Here is a 19,751-nt window from a genome sequence, read left to right on the forward strand (position 1 = left end):
CATGTACATCTTTATGGCTCCTTTCACACGGGCGTTCCGTATGTCCGTATATCACCCCATCCGTTTGAGGGTGATATATGGACATAATGCATGTCAATGGGATTGCGGATGACCATCTGCTGACATCCGATTTTGCGTCCTTTCAGTTCTGTTCCGTTTTATGGAACGGAACAGAACCCTATTTTTTCTTCCGTTTTAAGAAAGGACACAAAATCGGATGTCAGCGGTGTCATCCGTTGACATCCACAATCACATAGACCTGCATTATGTCTGTATATCATACGCAAACGGATGGGATGACATGCAGACATACGGACTGGATGACACAAATGTCATCCGTGTCCGTGAAAAAAAAAAAAAAAAAGTACCGTAGTGGATTGCGATACGTTCCGCTCCGTGTGAAAGGGGCCTAAGAGTATTAAAAAAAATTTTATTTATTTTTTTAATTACAGAGTTTTTTTTTTTTTTTTTTTTTGTATGCCTATGCTTTGGGTCACTGTGATGTTGCATAGTTGATCATCTTTGGAATTATAGTAACCACAGTAATGTTGTAACTTTCCCACCAGCTTCCAAAGGAGCTGTCCAATGAACATATTGATAAGACTATAATAGATGCCCTACACCTAGGGAAAAGGAGAGAGGAGCATCACTATTCAGATTTGGAGCCTATAGTACAGTAAGTTATTGCTTCTGAATGTATGTGTATGTTTTCTCATGTGTAAATGTTATGAATAGTAGAGAGTTATTTACAAAGTTATCTCATACTATACTCCAAAGTAATCCATATTTAGTTTCTAAAGTTTTTGGATTGTGCCTTGTTTCTGCTTTTGGTTAAAGACGCATCAAGTCTGATTCTGCACCAGACCTGTACCTGTTTTGAACATTTTAATGTTATACCATATATTTTAGATTTTGCAAAACTGCTTTTGTTGTAGTGTTTTAAATACATTTTTGTTTAATAAAAGCATACAATGTTGGCTTTTTCTGTTGGAATCTGGCAAAATGTTTTTAAATGCACCGAACATCTGGTAAAAAAAAACGACTTCTCTCAAGCTTTCTTTATTGTCCATTTGAGGGACACACTTTCGGCTTATACTGCTGCCTACAAAAGATTGGACACTGGCAAAAAAAAGTTGTATGCCTTTCCAAGTTAAAGCCATTTCTGGTACCAGCATACTTCCCTTTTTCATGGTGTCCTTTATAATGAATGTCCTTTCTTCTCATCTGCTGGGATGACTAACCAAAATTTGATAGCATTTGGTTTTTATTCTACAATTTTTCTTTGACGCTATACACTTCTCTGTGAATGCTAGAGCTAGTTTCTGCAAGTGAAGCTATCTAGAGGCGGGTGCCCTCTACCTGGATTTTGGAGTGCTGCATCTAGACCCTACTGGAATTGTGGGCATAGGCTGAAAGGGATCTTCAAGCATTGGGTTCCTTGTAACGCTTTCCAGACTCCGTTTTGGTAACCAGTAAGCCACAGAGTGCTTTTCAGGTCCAGAGCTGCTGGTGTTTCATCAGCGCTTGTTTTGTTTTTGGGGACTCGCTTGCTGGGTAGGCTGGTTTAGAGAGCATCAGGCGCTGCTTCATTTCCACAGGTGGCTATTTTTTTTTCTGCGTAAAGGGATGTGCACTGACACCATAAACGGGGCGAAGAAGTGTCTACATGTGCATGCTCTGTGCCCTTTCCTCTGCACCACAGCTTAGAGGAAGCATCTCCCAGCTGCTGCTTCTGCCTGTAAAAGAGCAGGGTGGAACGCTGATCCTCTGTTTGTTTGTTCCTACTTCATGCATACTGATGACCTCTGGCCATCCATCCCTCAAACTGCATTCACACATGATCGCAGGCGGAATTGCCGTGATTCAAATAACTACAAAATGCGTGACATGTTTGCAGTGCCATTACTTCTGATGGCACGCCAATTGTGCCGTGATTGTTGTGCAGTGAATTGAACTGCAATCGCAACACGCGGTGCTTTTCGCTCAAAAAGGAACATGGGGGACGACATCGTGCTTTGTCATGATTGCAGCGCAATTTAATGCATGATCGTTTCAGCAAAACCGTGCCGTGATTTGGGTGTCGGAAGTAATGGCATCGCAAACGCATCTCTCATTTTGCAGCCATTTGAATTCATTGAGTGGAATCTGAGACTCTGTCCGCGATCATGTTTGAATATAGCTTCAGAGTAGAGCCCTTCATGGGGCTGTTTTATTAAACCCGCGCCCGCTGAATGTATGACCAGGACCGCCCGCACCCGCAATGTTTGTGTTCCACTCCCGCCTGCACCCGCAATCTTTGTCCACTCCTGCGGTTTTGCCCTATACTCGCCATATAAGACTACCCCCTCTTCTGAGGCAACACCATTTCATAACCTCAGTGGAGCCATCACGTCCCTATTAAATATTTTAGCCCCGCTGGATGTGCTCTAATATGTACTGTAGCTTCTGCTACATACAGAACTTCTCTTTTATTAATAGTTTAGCCCACTGGATGTATACAGTAAGTTAGGCTACTCACAGAGAATGTCCCTGTGCTGTAATACTCTATGTACCAAGCTGAGCCAATCACGGCAAGCTGTGTATTCTATTATTGCATACAAAGCCTACTCGGATTGGCAAAGGTTGTATAAGCCCGCCTCTCTGACTCAGCCAATCCGAGCAGGCTTTGTATGCATTAATAGAATACACCGCTTGCCGTGATTGGCTCAGCAAGGTACATAGAGCATTACAGCACAGGGACGTTCTGTAAGTTGCCAAAGGTACTGTATACACATCCAGCGGGCTAACATTTTTAATAGGGATGTTCTGTAACCAGCTTAAGCTACAGTACCTGGCTTATAAGACGACCCCCGATTTTTGGGGTATCTTTTACAATAAAAAAAAAAAAAAAAAAGTCTTCTTATACACCGGAAAATACGTTACACCAAATTGCACCATTCCCCGTGGGTCTCTGCAAAAATTTTTGACCGCCCACTCCCCCCTGCAGCAGAGGTAAAACCGCCCGCTCCCGCAAGATTTGCATTGGGTCCCGGGGGTCCTGCGGGAGCCCAAACCTAATGCAGCCCTCCTACTTCAGAGTCCTCGGTCTTGTCAGTGTGGCAGTCACCTGCCTTGTCCATTGGGGTTGCCACAGATTCTGTGACTGATCTGCCCATGGCTTCTAAGCCATCAGTCACAGTAACTTTATCTGATTCTAGGTCACTCCAAACTCTACCTGATGAGATTCCTAAAGAGTCACAGCTATTACATTAGAATTATTAAACCCTTTCAGCTCTTATTAATGAAGTGCACACCACTCAAAAACTGGAGGATCAGTCTACTGTCTTCGAATTGGGGGCTTTTAGAGCCCATGATACTGCAAAGATGTTCCCATTGCACTCATTATTCAAAGTCTTTTTGTATCCGGATTGAAAATGCATGCCTCTGACACCATCCAAACGCTTGCAAGAGTTTTTCCTTTTTGGAAAGGCTTTGTTGAACAATGGTCTACCACTGCTCATACATCAGACACTCCTCTTAACAAGTAGGCTATTATGGTAGAGGATGTTCTTTATTTAAGGACCCCACTGATCAGTGGTTGGAAACTCAGTTTATAACTCCGTTCTCCCTGACGGACTTTTCTGCTTGCCCTGTTTTTGTTGTGATCCAAATTGTCAAAACCCCTTAGGTGACCCCCTGTGGCAGTGATTTTTTATAAGAGCATATGAGCAGTTGGCTGAAGCTTTACACTTTGGCAGGGTTGACCTTCTTGAAACACCTTGGCTTGTTATCTGTATTGGTGGTTATGTTGGCACAGGAGGGGCCACCCCAAACTGTTCCCACAAAGTTGGAAGCATTAAATTGCCCAAAATGTCTTCGTATGCTGACTCCTTAAGAGTTCTCTTCATTGGAACTAAGGGGCCAAGCCCAACCCCTGAAAAACAACCCCACACCATAATCCCCCCTCCACCAAATGATTTTTACCACTTCACAAAGCAAAGTCCATAAAAACGTGGAGGACCTTGACTGGCCTGCACATGGTCCTGACCACAACCCAATAGAACACCTTTGGGGTGAATTGGAGCAGAGACTGTGAGCCAGGGCTTTTCTCCAACATCCGTACCTGACCTCACAAATGCTCTTCTTGTCAAACATTCCCCTAGACTCACTCCTAAATCTTGTGGACAGCCTTCCCAGAAGAGTTGAAGCTGTTATAGCTGCAAAGGGTGGGCCAACTCAATATTGAGCCCTTACGGACTAAGACTGAGATGCCATTAAAGTTCATGTGCATGTAAAGACAGGTGTCCCAGTACTTTTGGTAATACTGTATAGTGTATAATGCTTTGAGTTGTTCTACATTAATGGTGTCATTGGCCCAGTTCCTGTGGCAAAATGGTTTCAGAAGTTATACTTCAACCAGACAATCCTCATTGTGGGTTATTTGGACGACCTACTGTTGAGAAAACAGTCTACCTAGGCTGTTGTTCAATGTCTCTCTGATTGTCCTTTTGCTTTATACTGTGTATTTAGATTTTCCTATGTACCTGCCCCCTTTTTGTCCTTTTGTGATTTTTTTTTCTTGGAACTGCCTTTTGATTTGAGTATTTTCTCTTTTCTAAAGCATTAATAAACCTAAAAACAAATGTATTACTGCAGCTTACCAATCCTTCCATTTGGGCACTTCATTAGGTTTAGGTGAAGTAACACACTTCCGTCTTAAGTAAGGTACACACTAGTAGAAAATCTGCCGAAAATTCCCGTCCGAGGTAAAATCGTATGATTTTCGGCTAGTGTGTACACCACTTTCAGCAGCCGATGCCGACATTTTCAACGAAAAAAAAAACGTGGGGACAAACACCAACATTTTTATCGTCTGTCCCCAGACGACCAATTTTTGTTTAATGTGTATGTAGTACGTCTGCGAAAAATCGGATATGAAAGACCGCGCATGATCTGAAGTTGCTGACAAAACTGGAAGTCTAGGAACAAATCTCTCAAAAAAAAATAAACAATCGGACGAGAAATTTCGTAAACATTATGCACTGTCAACTAAAAACGGTTATGACCGCTGAGCATGAGAGAGAAAAATCGGAGGATATTTCGTCCGATTTTCGTCAAGTGTGTACGAGCCTTTAGGGTGTTTCCACTCTGGATGGAGGAGCGACATACGCCTTTGGACAGCAGCATTGTCAGTTTGGGGAGAGGGTAGTGTTAGATGTACTAGCAGATTTAGAGAAACTTGATGGACACATTAAAGCTGAACTACTAACACTTTTTAGGCACTTAAGGCAACATTTTTTTTTTTTTTTTTTTCTTTTGGGATAAAGGTTTGACATAAATGAACAAAAGATGACCATTGTAAGCACCCCTGTCAGTGTTAAATGATTTTGCCTTAGCTCTCTAACTTGCTGGACAGCTTGGTCTGTTAAAGAAAGTTGAAATATGAGACTTAACTAGCCTGATCAACAGGTAGAAAAAATTCTTCTCCAACCCAAAATTACAATCCACTATACATAGTTGGCATACATACAGTATCTCACAAAAGTGAGTACACCCCTCACATTCTTGTAAATATTTTATTATATCTTCTCATGTGACAACACTGAAGAAATAACACTTTGCTGCAATGTAAAGTAGCGAGTGTACAACTTGTATAACAGTGTAAATTTGCTGTCCCCTCAAAATAACTCCACACAGCCATTAATGTCTAAACCGCTGGGTCAAGCATGGTGATGGGAGTGTCATGATCTGGGGCAGCATGAGTGCTGCTTGCCCTGGGGAGCTACAGTTCATTGAGGAAACCATGATGACCTTGAGACTGGGGCCGCAGGGCAGTATTCCAACATAACCACCCAAAACACGCCTCCAAGACAACCACTGCCTTGCTAAAGAAGCTGAGGGTAAAGGTGATGGACTGGCCAAGCATGTCTCCAGACCTAAACCCTATTGCGCATCTGTGGGGCATCCTCAAACGGAAGGTTTAGGAGGGCAAGGTCTCTAACATCCACCAACTCCATGATGTCGTCATTGAGGAGTGGAAGAGGACTCCAATGGAAAACCTGTGAATCTCTGGTGAACTCCATGCCCAAGAGTGTTAAGGCAGTGCTGGAAAATAATGGTAGCCACACAAAATATTGACACTGGGCCCAGTTTGGACATTTTCACTTAGGGATGTACTCACTTTGGTTGTCAGCGGTTTAGACATTAATGGCTGTTTGTTATTTTGAGGGGACCGCAAATATACACTGTTATACAAGCTGTACACTCACTACTTTACATTGTAGCAAAGTGTAATTTCTTCAGTGTTGTCACATGAAAAGATATAATAAAATATTTACAAGAATGTGAGGGGTGTACTCACTTTTGTGAGATACTGTACCTACAAAATATCAGCCCCACCTTTTAGAGCCTAAATAACCCCCACAGAACTCAAGAGTAAGCCATACTGTGGATATGTGCAGAGGAAAGGGGAAGCCTTTGGGCTCATCCTGAATAATAAACAGATATTTCTATATATAAATACAATGTGTCAAGTAAAAGGATTCTTTACCCATTATTAGAATCCTACCCCATGTGACACTATGAAAAGCCAAACATACTGAGAATCTTCCATAATTAAGGAAAATAAATTCCCTGCAAACCACTAGGGTAGAACAATTGTTACAATCTCCAGATCATGCTAAGCGAATATCTTAATATTACTACTTTTTATGGAGAGGACAGAGGTAAATGCGCATGGAAATGTTGGCTGGAGGTCCTTCCTGGTTTATCTGACCAGTCATGGATGCAAGTCCGTGATACCGATTTTAGCCGCAGTTATCTCATCCAAAGATATGATGATTCAAATGCGCTATCTCCACCAAACATACTGTACCTCGTTGAGCTTGTTCAAGACGAGGAAGAGCGAGAATTCCACATGTTATTAATGTAATACTGCAGAGGGCTTGTTTATACATATGGTTTGGTATTGTGACAAAGTGAGGCCCTTTTGTTCCCAGGGTTCAACTTTTGTTGCAGACAGTTTTGACCTGCTCAATATTTGAAGCTGAGTCTGATATACAAGTACTGAGTCTGATAGACAATGAGAAATTGGATGCTGCCACAAAACTATTTCCTAGCCTACTGTACTTTTATGCACGGAATATAACAGCAATTCAGTGGATTTAGCCCCCGTTCACACTGGGGCAACCTGGATTTTTTTTCCTGCACTTTATGAATTATTTATATGAATTTTTATTTATCACTAATTTAAACCTCCCATTGCGCTGGTTCCTGTTGGTGATTAGCACCCTCATTTCCTGTCTAAAACAAGTGGGTTTACATACTGCCTTACACCAACTTCAGTCACAGGAAGTGGTTTTACCTGTTCAGCTAAAAGGATTGAAGGTTTTTTTTTTTATCATTATCTATTCACCGTTCCCAAACCAAATGGTGCCATTCCCCATTTTGAACTTTAAAAAAAAACAGGAGTTTTTTGTGTACCAAATTTCCTTATAGAATTGGTTGAAAGGAATCGGATTCAGTGGTTATCTTGGAGATTGCCAGCATCCCTTGTTAATAGACCAAAACACAAATTCCCCTAAGGAGTGGGACTTTAAATGGCAATGACCAGGACTTGAGTAGTAGATATATTTAAATATTTTTATTAACAAATTTATACAAAATCACGTTGCAAAAAGACATGATATAATAAACAAACACTTAAAAACAAGTGGCCATAAGTTACGTCTCCAGGGCTGGAGGTGGCTGAGATTTCCAAAAGGGACCATCTCCACCTTTTGGAAATCTCAGCCACCTCCAGCCCTGGAGACGTAACTTATGGCCACTTGTTTTTAAGTGTTTGCAAAAAGACATGATATAATAAACAAACACTTAAAAACAAGTGGCCATAAGTTACGTCTCCAGGGCTGGAGGTGGCTGAGATTTCCAAAAGGTGGAGATGGTCCCTTTTGGAAATCTCAGCCACCTCCAGCCCTGGAGACGTAACTTATGGCCACTTGTTTTTAAGTGTTTGTTTGTTATATCATGTCTTTTTGCAACGTGATTTTGTATAAATTTGTTAATAAAAATATTTAAATATATCTACTACTCAAGTCCTGGTCATTGCCATTTAAAGTCCCACTCCTTAGGGGAATTTGTGTTTTGGTCTATAGAATTGGTTAGATCTGTCATTGCTTCTGGCATCCATATACATACAAGATGCCCATCTACCCTTCCTATCCTCCCCTCACATCAGCCCTTAGTGTTCTGCTGTGAGAGAAAAACACTTCCAATTTCAGTCTCTCCTCTGCACCCAGAGCATTAACAAATTGCTTGCCCTTCTGAAGACCCAGATATTCATGTCACAGGGTAATTGTCCCTTTTTAGTGTTCCACACGTTGGGAATTACAAATGGCACCAGCCCCCCACCCTATTTTGTTTCTGCATGAAAGTCCTGGGCATAATGATGGCCTCCTTCAAAAGCAGCTTCCTTAGCCCAGTTTCATGCCAGGTCACTTCAACTCAACATCCTACTTTCTGGATTGTTCTATGCGTCTATCCAGTCAGACAATATGGTGGATCTCCAAATCTGCCTTGGTGGCAGGCAAGTAGTTTCTTCCTCCCTTTTCCCCTTTTTGCTGCGCATGATAGTCTATGTTCTATGAATATGTCTTGTGTTCTGTATGGTATTTTCTAGATGAGAATTTACAGATAAGTGAATTTTTTTCTTTTTTTTTTTTCCTTTTTAGGCAAATATTTTCATCCCCGTCCCAGGCGCTCCTGCAGAATCAGAGAGTGTGCAAGTTCTTCCATAATAACCGGATAGAAACTGGACATCCCAGTAAGTACAAAAAAAAAAAAAAAAAAAAGAATGGTTATACTTGCTTAGTGCAGCTTCTCTGTATTCCAAGTTGCTGTGGCTGATCTATTTTGGACTGGGTGGCAATTACACTGAACATGTGGAATATGATCACTCGTAATATGACACAAGCTAGTGTATGCTTTGCTACTCATAAACGTCGTCATACATATACTGTATATCACATAGTTTGTTAAATAAAATAAAGGTACTGGTAAGTAATCCATGAGTAATCTCCAGTAGATTATTAATAAAAATATCTCCCAGATCTTAAGGGTTGGGGGGGCTTATCCCAAAACTATCTGGATAGGTGTCCATAATAATTCCGTAAAATGTATACGGATAATGGATTGAAAACACCCCACAGAGCAGCATACCCTACCCAAATATCAAGCTTTATTAGATACAAACGTTTCAAACTGTTTTACATATAGTATCAAAGTCAGACCAAAGTAGCGAAGGAACCTTTTCTAAAGTCAGTGACTTGTCAGATAAGTTAAGACGGCTGTCATAGGGAGACATTCAATTTGACATGTCATGCTCTCACAAGTCCGAGACCATGTCACACACCAGTGTGAACCAGGCCTTAACTGTGGTTTGTAGAGGGGATATCTAAATGAGGGATATAATTGCTTAAGATACGACTTGCCCTTGTTGCAGCAAGATTGAAATAATATCGTTGTTTTTTTTTTTTTTAAATAATTTTTATTGAATTTTGCAAGGTATAACAAACAACGGTAAAACGGTAACGTAGGTAGCATAGTAGTGCAATACAATACAAGGTATGGGGGGGGGGGATTCGTCAAAACATAATAAGACATTTACGCAATATGCAGAAATAACATAGTGTACAGATAGCAGTGAAACATATTTTACTTTCATAGGATGGGTTGGAGGTGAGGTACTCAGAAACAATCTATTTAACTGACCAACCCGAGTATAGATGTGGTAAGGGGGAAATAGAGAGGGAGCAGGAGTCCCTCACGTGTAGGCTGCCCTATTGGGTCTCCAGCCCACACGTGAGAGTATCCCGTGAGCATAGATAGAAGTTGGCTACTCTGAGTTACAGAATTCCCATTGATGGTCAAGTTTCTTTAGGGAGAGAGCATTGATGGCTATAGATCGTTCTAATTTGTGGTTTGTAGCAAGAAGATGACTTCCTGCAGGGTTGGGGGGGGGGTGGTTCCATTTTCTCAGGATTAAAAGCTGGGTTGCTATTAAGTGTGTGATCCAGGCGTGGAAGCGATATGTGTGGTTTTCTATGCCTAAGTGAAGAAGAGCCAGCACTGGGTTAGAAGTTATAATGCAGCCAGTTTTGGGAGATAGGGAGGAGAGGCAGGCAGAACTTGCATTGCACAAGAGGTACAAAGCAGACTGCAAATGTATCAGGAGCGAGCCATCAACCATGTACAGTCACATCTGGAGCACTCAGGAAGCCGGCACATGGCTCCGCAGTGTGGGCTTTTTTTTAATGTGTCCGTTGCTGACAACAGTGTTGCTATCTGCAGCCTTTGCAGTCAACGCATAAGTCGCGGTAAGCCCAACACTCACCTAGGGACGACCGCCTTAAGGCACCTGAACTCCCATCACCGAGCCCAGTGGGAGCATCACCGTCTGAACCCACAAAGCCACACTCCAGGCTCTCACCGTCCAGCCTCTTCTCCTTCTCTCTCCTCACATTTGTCCTCCATTCCACCTTCCATGATGCTGTCGTCATGTTGTTCTGGAAAAAGGCAGACTTCCATGGCCCAAATGTTGGAGCGGAATAAAATGATGACGCCGGATAACCCTCTTGCCCAACGTTTGACTGCTGGCTTGTCGGAACTGATAGCCCGCCAACTACTGCCATATCAACTGGTGGACTCGGAGGCCTTTCGGAAATTATTTGCCCATTGGAACACCACAATGGAAGGTCCCAGGCAGGAAATATTTCTAGAAGAAGGCCATTCCAGAGCTGTATGGCCATGTTCAGCGGCAAGTGAATATATCTCTGGCACACAGTGTTGGTGCTAAGATACATCTGACGACAGACACATGGTCTAGCAAACAGGGGCAGGGAAGGTATATCATGATTACTGCGCATTGGGTGAACCTTCTGACGGCCGTCGAGCATGTAACCCGTGGCACCCGTGTAGATTGCATGCAGGCCTGCCTCTTCTTCTCCTCCTCCTCCATCTTCGCTCCCCTCCTCGGCTGACTCCTCCTTTTCCGCTGCCATCGTCTCTTCTGCTGCGCCGCCCAAGATCCCCAGAACCTATTCCACATGTCAGGTGAGATGTTGCTGTGTCTGTTGTGCCTGGAAGCCAAGAGCCACACTGGTCCTGCACTCCTTTCAGCTTAGCGTTCACAGGCAGATCAGTGGCTGACACCGCTTAATTTGAAAGCCATCAAATGAATTTGACAGTTGGTAAAGTGGTGTGCGACAACTGTGCCGCGCTGAAATAGGGCAAAATAACACACGTGCCATGCATGGCACACGTCCTGAACTTGGTGGTGCAGCGATTCGTTGCCAAATACCCTGGGGTCCAGGACGTCTTGCGGCAGGCCAGGAAAATCTCGGGCCATTTCAGAAGATCTTACACAGCCATGGCTCGCCTTGCTGACATTCAGCGGCGACACAACCTGCCCGTCAGGTGTCTTATTTGTGACTGCCAGTCGCGATGGAACTCAACGTTGCATATGCTTGATAGGCTGCTCCAGCAGAAACGTTCAGTTAATGACTACATGTACGAACTGTGCGGCAGGACAGGTTCTCGGGCGCTTGGGGTTTTTTTTCACCTCGCCAGTGGCTGCTCCATGCGGGACGCATGCAGACTTCTGCGGCCATTCGATGAGATCACCAAACTGGTCAGTCACGGCCAGGGCACCATCAGTGACATCGTACCTTACGCCTTCTCTGGAGCCTGCATTGCATCATGTCATTGATCAAGCCGTCGAAGCAGGAAGATGAGGAAGTCGCAATGTTGGATAAATTCCCAGTGGGTGCTACTCCATCTGAGACAAGTCAACAGCAGGAGTCTAAAGAGGAGTCAGAGGAGGGTGGTGCTGGGGGGGATGAGGAGGAGCAAGAAGAGCATGCTTTAAACCTTTCTGGGATCCCTGGTGTTATCTGTGGATGGGGGAGGAGAACGAGGACGACCTTATCCTGGATGATGAGCTGGAAGCAGGCCACTACACCGCTTCCAGTTTAGTGCGAATGGGGGCCTTCATGCTCCAGTGTTTTAAGGGGGACCCCCGTATAAAAAGCATAAAAGCCAAGGACCAGTACTGGGTGGCAACGTACTTAGACCCCCGGTACAAACAAAAAATGGCAGAAATGTTACCACAATCACAGAGGGCGGTCAGAATGCAGCACTTCCAGGCCTTGCTGCGGGAAATGCTGCATTCTGCTTTTGCGTGCGCTGGCAGAGCAATTTCCAGTCACGGAGAGACAGTTGCGGGTAGCAATCCAACAGCGCCTGCAAGAAGAGGATGGTTTGAAGATGTCTTGGTCACTTCAGATATGAGATCCTTCTTTCAGCCGAACCATCGACAGCTGCACTCCGGGTCCAGCACCTAGACTGTCAGGTGTCTGACTACATTGGGTTAATGGCCGATGTGGACGCTCTGAGGAGTGATGAACCCCTAAACTATTGGGTGGGCAGGCTTGACCTTCGGCCGGAGCTTGCACAATTTGCAATGGAAATGTTGGCTTGCCCCCCATCTAGTGTCCTGTCCGAAAGGACGTTCAGCGCAGCAGGGGGGATCATGATCGATAAGCGCACTCGCCTAGCTCATGACAGTGTAGACTACCTCACATTTATAAAAATAAATGAGGCATGGATCTCTGAGGAATTCAACACATGGGACCAGTAGACCATATTTCATTGAAATGCCAGGTCACAAATATCCGCCAGACCACCATCCACCCACACCAATTCCTGGTCCTTGTCTTCGCTAAATACAGCGGCATAAAAGGCATTTCATGTCCATTGAATGGCAACATTTTGGGGCCTTTCAGGGCTGACAATTTTTTTTTTTTTTTCTGTGAATGCCTAATTTACCTCCAGCCACCAAATACTACGTTCTTTGCTGTCAGGTAAACCCACGTGGGCTAATTTTTGGGGCCTATACTGGCCGACACTTCTGTATCCTGTGAATGCCTAATGTACCTTCAGCCACAGAATACAACGTTCTTAGCTGTCAAGTAAAGGCATGTGGGCTAATTTTTGGGGCCTGGAATGGCCGACACTTCTTTATTCTGTGAATGCCTCATTTTTCAGACTGGAATTGAAAATCAATGGGTCTGTAAAGGTTCCGCCAAATTGTGGAATGGATGCGGACCCATTTTACAAATGTGTGAATGGACCCTATATGTATTTGACATGTATTTACTGGCTGCTGTCAGTTCTGGCTGATTTATGAAAAAAAAATCTTTTTTTTTTTTTTTTTTTGCTGTAAAAAATAAAAATTTTAGGGCAACTTTTCCAATTGCAATACTTCTGTTTTGACCTTGTCCATGTGCTGGGACTATTTGTGCACAGCTAGTACGTCTTTTGTGACTGCAAATATGACCTAAAAGTTTTTAAAGTTCGGTTCCCATTAAAGTCAATTGGGCCTGCCGCAAACTTGCGGTTTGCGGACTTTTGAGAAAATTTGCGTCTGACGTTCTCAAACCGCCCCGGCAGATTTTCGTCCATCACTATGTGTTTATAAATGTATTTTTTATGGTGTTTTGTGCAACCATGTCCAAATTTCTCGGACAACCAAGAGCTTTATTACAGCCATCACTGTCCAGAGCTCAAAAGCACCAGACTACTTCTCCATCCTTTTCTTTCTCTACCAGAGTCAGAGAGTGAAATGCCTCTTCTATAGGACACAGCTATTGAGGGGAATTGTAGAAGCAGTGTAATGGGCCATACACACTATAAGATTTTCTGAAGACTTTTTGTTTAGACTTACCAAAACCATATAATATGAGGTCAAACCTAAACACTTTCAATTTGTATGCAATCTGGCAGGCCCTTGCACTACATAGAAAAGGTAAATCTGAAGGAAATCTAACCACAAAAGTTGGATAGTGTGTATCCAGCTTAAGAGTCTATAGTGGATTTCTCACTCCCAGACACCTTCAACACCCGCTGTAACTGCTTATGGAAAAAGCTTGGACTGCTGAAGCCTAACGTCCATAGACACCCAAGATGCTTACCTGCATTCTTTTTTGCTTATCTTCTCAGCGTTTTCTGCACTTCACAGTAGGAGACAAACCCTTTCAGTTTGTCACACTGCCCTTTTTGCTTTTCATTGACTTCCAGGGTGTTCACAAATGTTTTTGCACCCCTTCTTGCCCTCTTAAGAACTCAAGGCATCCAGGTCACAGGGTAGCTAGACAACCTCCTTCTGAAGGACTCCTCTTCTGTCCACCGATCTGAAAACATCAGCAAGACTATTCAGGTGTTTCAGACCTTCAATTGCGTAATCATGTTTTAAAAAAATAGGCATTCCTTCCTTCCACTTGCCTGGAATACTTGCACCTCATTCTAAACACAGTCCAAGCAAAGGTCTTTTTTTCCACAAATCAAACTGGTCTCTCTCTGATTTCACACTCGAGCCTTCGGGGGTCAAAAAGACATCAGATCTCACATCTATAAAATTGTGTTTCGCAGATTAAAAATCTATATGATAAATACTCTTAAGAAATTAATGCATAAGCTGGTACAAGCTTATGCATTCATTTATTAAGAGTATTTATCATATAGATTTTTAATCTGCGCAGCACAATTTTATAGATTTTAGATTTTTACACTTTTTATGAGAAGTGAAGTGTTTGCGGCATTTTAAGAATCTAACAGGGACAGGTAGCTCGCAGGAATCCTTTGTTTTTTAAAGATCTCACATCTATCCTTAAAAGCACAAAAAAAAAATGGGCCCTTTAAGGCCGGTGGGCGGAAGCGACTTATGTCACTCCAGTCCTCCAAGGCCCTCACTCGACTTCCTGCCTGGGACTGCAATGGACTGGATCGTTTTCCCCTCTACCAACAGCTCCCATAAGCGGGGAAAAAAGACCGGGGATGGGGGGCACGTCTCCCCCCGTAAAAGTGATTCCGTGGTGAATCCGCCGCTGGGGCCACTTTAATGTGTAAGAAAATATTGGGGTTATGGCAGCTAGCTATCTGCTCCCATAGCACCTGTATTTAACGTCAAAGTACTGACGTAAAACTGAGGCGTGCGGCCTGGAAGTGGTAAACGAAAGCCATTAAATGCAAGGGCAACCTCCTTTTCTAGTTGGTGAGGAGGCTGTTGACAGAAATGATCTGACCAATGATATGGTCTACTGAGTTACTGCTGGGATGTCACTGTGTTTATGACCATGTGCCAAATACTTCTTCTAGAAGTATATCTTTGACAACCTACATGTTGGTCTGCTAACTTGTATGTTATTGTCCAGCATGCAATTACCTGTTAAAAGGATATAAATATGGGGTGTGGGGGCCTAGTCCACTCTGGTACCTCCTAGCGTAGGGGTGTTTGTTTTCAAGATACTACCTATTAACTGATAGAGCTAAATATAACCTTATTCTGGCTGTATTGTTGTTCTTTCAGAAGTTATGAAATGCATTGAAGTTTTTGAGTCTTTGCTAATAACCAGTCATTCAGGAGTGTGTATTGGCTATTCCATCAACGGAGCTATTTATTAATGGTAACTGACTGATAAGACTGAGACCAGGCAGGTAGTTAAAACTCTAGTTACGTAGGCTTGCAAGTCTGATGTTTTTATGAGGTCACATGTATTGGGGTTAGAGTCTTCTAATCCTATCACAGTACTGATAAGCGGTGTTTGACATACAACAAAGAATTTCTGGATTGTATAAACTGAGGGTGAAGGGAGGGGGGAGGTCACTGCAGCGATGTCCCTTATGACAGAATGGCATAGAGGGCTTGGAACCTGAACAACGTGGTCACCTACAGCTTTTCATGTGCCCATTGTGCACCACTGTTAGAGGCACCTACGCACGTAAACGTTGAATGCAATACACGTTGCACATCTCCGCATGCGCTGAATAGAGAACAATATATTTAGCACTAGACCACCTCCGTAACACTAAACTGATGACCTGTAGGGGGCTGTTAAAAAATCTGGATCACTAGAAGAAAAGTCAGCACTTGGGATAACATCAAAAAGCAGTCTCCCTTTATTGAAATAACATGAATAACCGCTGTAAAACCGCCAACGCGTTTTGGCTGTCAGCACTTAATTATGGCCATGATTAAGGCCTGACAGCTGAAATATGTTGTCTTACAGTTGTGTTCATGTGATTTTTCAATAAAGAGACTGCTATTTGATGTCATCCCAGGTGCCAAATTTTACTCTAGTGATCCATGCTATACAGATACATTGGCAACCTGACAGTCAGTGCACAGGGTGGAAGTTCAAATACACCGTCTTTTAAAGAGTCGCCTATGGGAAATATAGGGTACTGAAGTTTGCTTCTTTTTCAAGTGTGCATGAAAAATTGATGGTTTGACATGTTGGGTATCCTCCTTTTTTATTTTTATTTATTTATGTTTTTTATTGGGCATTTATATCATTTGAATTTGTTGCATTTGTGTGCCCTAAAAATTAACTGGTGTATTTTTTTACTGAAATTTTGTATTTGCGGTAATATTGGGTAACATAAGATTTTATTCTCTAGGGAAGGTATGTCCAAGTCCATCTCATTGCAGGCTTCATCGGCATTCTGGTTGCACTCAAAGAGCCGGTTGTATCTGTAAGACTAGAGTAGATGTCCAGAGCATCCCACCCCCCTTACATCAGATGTCAAGGGTCACAGTGCACCCCTTACCTTGTGCTGCTGAGGCAGATTTGGCCCGCGGGGCTTGTGTTTGACACGTGCTTTAGGATGTCTGCTTTCAGAAAATGTTTTGGGGGTTTTATGCAAACCTCAGGCCTAAAATGATTTTTTAAGCTTGTGCAAGAAATGTAAAAAATGGCTATGGTAGCAAAAAGGGCTATATTACGTTAACTCTGGCTGTTCTGCTTGTTTTGGGTTACTAATGGCACTTTTCCACTGTACCGGCTCGTACCGGCTCTACTCGGCCCTGCTTGGCCCGGTCTGCTTTTCCACTGCTGGTACCGCATGGTATAGTGTCGGAACGGGTCGGTACGGTACGGTATAGGTTTGCTTTTCCACTAAAGTAGTAATAAGTTAAGTGGGTGGGATAACAACGGGGTGGGTGGGATTCTCTGACCAATCAGTGGCTAGTAGTGACTGCATGCAAAGGATTGTTGGATATGGTACCAGTTTGGTACCTGTTGGAACCACAATCGAGTAGGTACTGTTTTTTCAGAGCCGTACCGTTCGGTTCCATGCAGTGGAAAAGCAAACCTATACCGAACCGTTCCGACCCTATACAATGCGGTATCAGCAGTGGAAAAGCACAAAAGCGTGCCGAACCGGTACGGTTCCATGCAGTGGAAAAGCGCCATAATATAGTAGCTCTGGTGTACTCAATGTCAGTTCTGTAAACTTTAATGTAAATGCATACAAGGTACCTGCATGCTATAGCTATATGTCTGTGTCCAATGACCCATCCCAACATATATGCTACTGCCAACATTTCAAGTTTTCTGACACAGTGGATCTAGATGATTTCTTAGATAGTGGGTTGGGATATATTTGAGTAAATGCACATTTAGCTATATACTTAGGACTGTCATCGATTTGTAAATGTAATAATGTATGGCCTCAACAGTGTTTTTTCCTGTTTTGTTACCAGGTCATTTGCCGGCAGGCTCAAAGTATTGTAAGACATCTGAAGATAGCTCAGAGACTTCTAGTCAAGAGGAAGGTAAGATTTCTAGATTTAAAAGAATCAACGGTTTATTTTATATAAGACTTATCACATGTTTGAAGACTAAATTCTCTTTTTTCTGTCGTTCATTGACAGCCACATCTCTGATCTTCATATCAGTAGGGTTATACTGCCCCTTACAGGAGTAGTACACTAGGCAGAAAAATGTTCTGGCTACGCCTATGGGCAGTCCCAGGGGGTATACCCTCTCTCCCTGCTATAGGATGTCCGTTTTAATCTGCCCAGTCAGAACAGTAGTAAGGACCTAATTCCTTGCTGGGATCGCTGGTCCTGGCAAAAGTTTTTTTTTTTTTTTTTTTCTTCTAGATAGTTTTTTATTGTTCTCTTTTTTTTCCTGGGAGAGCTACAAGCAACTAAGCTGGATCTGGGGGACGGGCTGGATATATAGATCCAGTGGTCACCCCAGCCGGACAGTGAGTGTGCGCAGACCCCAGCTCCGCCCTAGGTCAGGTGCAACATAGTCCCTCCAGGCAGGGACTGGCCCCGCAAGTTAAACATCTCGCCAAGTCGCATAAGACCGGGTCTAGGCCTGGGTCACAGCGTTCCTATTTGGCCGACAGCCCCCCCACTTCGGCAGAGAGGGGTTCTCTCAGGAGAGGACGCCCGCCTTTTCCGGTATGGTGAATAAATGTTCACCCCCTCTTGGCGGGTTTTGGGGTGGACGCAAGCCCCTGCCTAGGACGGTCGGACCCTCACTACCCCGGGTTCCCCTCTGTCCTTTCAGGCACCCCCACCTAACTGCCCCCCCCCCCACCCCCTCACTACTAGGGGCTATTGGGACATTTGTAACTACTCCCAGGAGCTGAGACTGAGCTTTAGGCCGCAGGTGGTGGGCTGGGGGGGTGTGGCGACTGACGATCGATCGTGCGCACGGGGGGGGGGGGGATTCCTACCTGTCACTCCAGGGTCCACCTTCCAATCTATCCCATCCATGAGGCTGGGGGTGTCCTCAGTCGCTTCGCGGGCTGCCATTTTCTTGTAGCCAATGTGTGCTGCATGATTTGGAGGCCATATTGGTACGCCCGGCGCCATTTTGCAGTGGTTTTCTCATAACTGATGGGAGTTCCTGGGTGTGTTTTTCTGGGTGGAGCCCCTCCCTATACCCTGGAGCTGATTTTCAGAACTTTATTTCTGGATCGAGATCGCTGCTGACACATGCTGTGCAGACATTCTGGGCTTCCTGGTGCATCTTTGGTGTAGGGTGGTGAGTCTGGGGGTCTCTCTCTCTCTCTCTCTCTCTCTTTTTCTCTCTCTCTCTCTCTCTCTCTGCTGGGGGTCTTCAGTGCACTCTGCCTGACCTCTTGGGGGCACTGTAGCGCGGTGGGACGTTTTTTTTTTTTTTTTTTTTTTTTTTTCTTTTAATTGTTTTTCAACTTTTTGCTGGCGGGTTCCCCTGGTGCAACATGACCCTGCAGAACATGTATCCCCACCTAAACCCCTCAAGGAGGCCGCACGGCTCTCTGCATTCCTAGCTGACACTAGATGCACTGTCGGCGATCCTGGAATCGTTTCTGTCCCTGGTGAAGGAGGCCATTAATGTGCGAGGTGCCAAAAAACGGCCTCCGCCTACCCCTGCCTCATCTGATGTCTCAAACTCTGAGTCTGACTCAGCCACCGCAGACGTGGGTCTCCTTGCCGGGTCTACTACCTCAAGCCCTGTCTCCTCTGACAGTGAGGAAGACATTTCTACCTCCGCCAAGAAAAGGCGCTGGTGGACGCACTGGTTGTATCTGTGCGTGAACCTCTAAAAATGGAGGACGCAGCTGCGATTGCGACTGAGGTGCAGGTTACGTTCGGCACTCTCAAGCCATCCAGAGAGGCAAAGGTTTTTCCCCCTCCCACGTATTTTGACAACATGCTCAAAAAAAGAATGGGACCGCCCAAAGCGTTCCCCTGGGGTGCTTAAGCAGATTGCTAGACGCTACCCTTTTGAAGGAGTCCCTTTATAAAGAAGTGGACTGTGCCACTTACAGTGGACCCTCCGGTCTCAAGACTGAATAAAGCTACCATGATCCCAGTGGAGGATTCACTGTCCTTGAAGGATCAGGCAGATAGAAAGGAGTCTGTGGCCCACAATATG

The 19,751-nt window shown here is 44.1% G+C and overlaps 1 protein-coding gene across 1 annotated transcript in view; it reads left to right on the plus strand.

Annotated features, from left to right (window-relative positions):
* The window catches only part of ZCCHC2 (zinc finger CCHC-type containing 2), a 181,607-nt gene that overhangs the window by 75,279 nt on the left and 86,577 nt on the right, over positions 1-19,751 (plus strand). The window contains exons 5-7 of the mRNA XM_082259718.1: positions 567-676; positions 8,709-8,800; positions 17,576-17,647. Of these exons, the coding sequence (XP_082115844.1) occupies positions 567-676; positions 8,709-8,800; positions 17,576-17,647 (274 nt within the window). The remainder of the gene's footprint in view (positions 1-566; positions 677-8,708; positions 8,801-17,575; positions 17,648-19,751) is intronic.

Source organism: Pelophylax lessonae (assembly GCF_965119305.1).
Source record: "Pelophylax lessonae genome assembly, chromosome: 5".
Classification (NCBI taxonomy): Eukaryota; Metazoa; Chordata; class Amphibia; order Anura; family Ranidae; genus Pelophylax; species Pelophylax lessonae.